Source organism: Orycteropus afer, unplaced genomic scaffold, assembly GCF_000298275.1.
Source record: "Orycteropus afer afer isolate SDZICR_OR568_19922 unplaced genomic scaffold, OryAfe1.0 scaffold00053, whole genome shotgun sequence".
Lineage (NCBI taxonomy): Eukaryota > Metazoa > Chordata > Mammalia > Tubulidentata > Orycteropodidae > Orycteropus > Orycteropus afer.
The window spans coordinates 6,442,795-6,444,066 of record NW_006921640.1 but is presented as its reverse complement, the minus strand read 5'-3'; the positions used below and the strand labels follow the sequence as shown (position 1 = coordinate 6,444,066).

Here is a 1,272-nt window from a genome sequence, read left to right as displayed (position 1 = left end):
TTTTTTTTTTTTTTTTGTATTAATCTACCTATCATTCACTTTGCAAAATATTTTCCCTGTTCTCCTTTGAATTTAATTCTGATTATGGCTGTTTCCACCAAGTTAAAAGTGATGTCATCTACATTACTTAAGTCTAAGCTGAATTTTTTAGGCTATATGATATTATAACATAAAAATTGGGATATTTTAAATTGTTACCCATTTTCCAAGCAGAGCTCTTCTTTCTTTAAATACCTACATTACAGTGTTACTATTATTTCTGTCAACTATATAGAAGCTGAGAGAAAGTTTGAGACACTTTCTTTTAAACTAAAATATTTTTTCTGCTGGTGTTTTCTGTTGATTTGAGAGGCAACTATCCTTCCAGCAGGAATTGAAGGGCAGGGAGGAGTTGAGAAAAAAGAAAAAAAGCAGTAGCATGGAATAATGAAATAGAAGAGCTATTCAATTCTCTATCTGTTACTTTATAGATATGAACATCAGGCAGAATCATATGCAGATATGTGAAAAAAATTACATTCTATGGCCAAATATAAAATACTTTTAGGTTATCTGTCATTGAATATTTTTCACATTGTGTCTACCTCTCACTGTGCAGATACTTTTAATAAAAAATGTTTCCTTTTTTGTCTTTTCCATTCTCTAATATCTGCTTAGGAGCTCTAGTAGCATAGTGCCTTTGGCATTTGACTGCTAACCAGGTTAGAGGTTCAAACCCCCCAGCCACTCCTCGGAAGGAAGGTTGGGCAATCTACTTCCATAGTGATACTGCCTTGGAAACCCAAGGAGGGGTCACTATGAGTCGAATCAACTCGATGGCAGTTAGAGAATACCTACTTAGCTAATTCCTTTTATTAAATTATGTCTATTAAAATAACTTGTATGATGTCTATTTTTCCTGACCAAACCCTGATACATACAGAAGGCACCAGACACACTTCTCAGGAAATGAACAATCACTATCTTAAGTCTAAGCTGAATTTTTTAGGCCATATGATATTACAATATAAAAATTGGGATATTTTAAAGTGTTACCCATTTTCCAAGCAGAGCTCTTCTTTCTTCAAATACCTACAATAAATAAAAATGAATAGGATGATTTTATATATTATGGTTCAAAATATCCATTACAAGAAAGATATAATTAAAGTATCAGTGAATAAATATTCAGTGCTTTCATTGTGTTAACGAAGTACAAAAAGACAGAGTTCATTCCTAAGAAGGCACTTTACTTAAGTTTTTTACCTACGTAAGGTTTTTATCCCCCTGTAT

At 32.4% G+C, this 1,272-nt stretch overlaps 1 protein-coding gene across 1 annotated transcript in view; it reads right to left on the bottom strand.

Moving 5' to 3' along the window:
* The window catches only part of FBXO16 (F-box protein 16), an 81,756-nt gene that overhangs the window by 68,400 nt on the left and 12,084 nt on the right, over nt 1–1,272 (bottom strand). Inside the window, exon 2 of the mRNA XM_007938772.1 lies at nt 1,036–1,071. Coding sequence (XP_007936963.1) covers nt 1,036–1,071 — 36 coding nt within the window. The remainder of the gene's footprint in view (nt 1–1,035; nt 1,072–1,272) is intronic.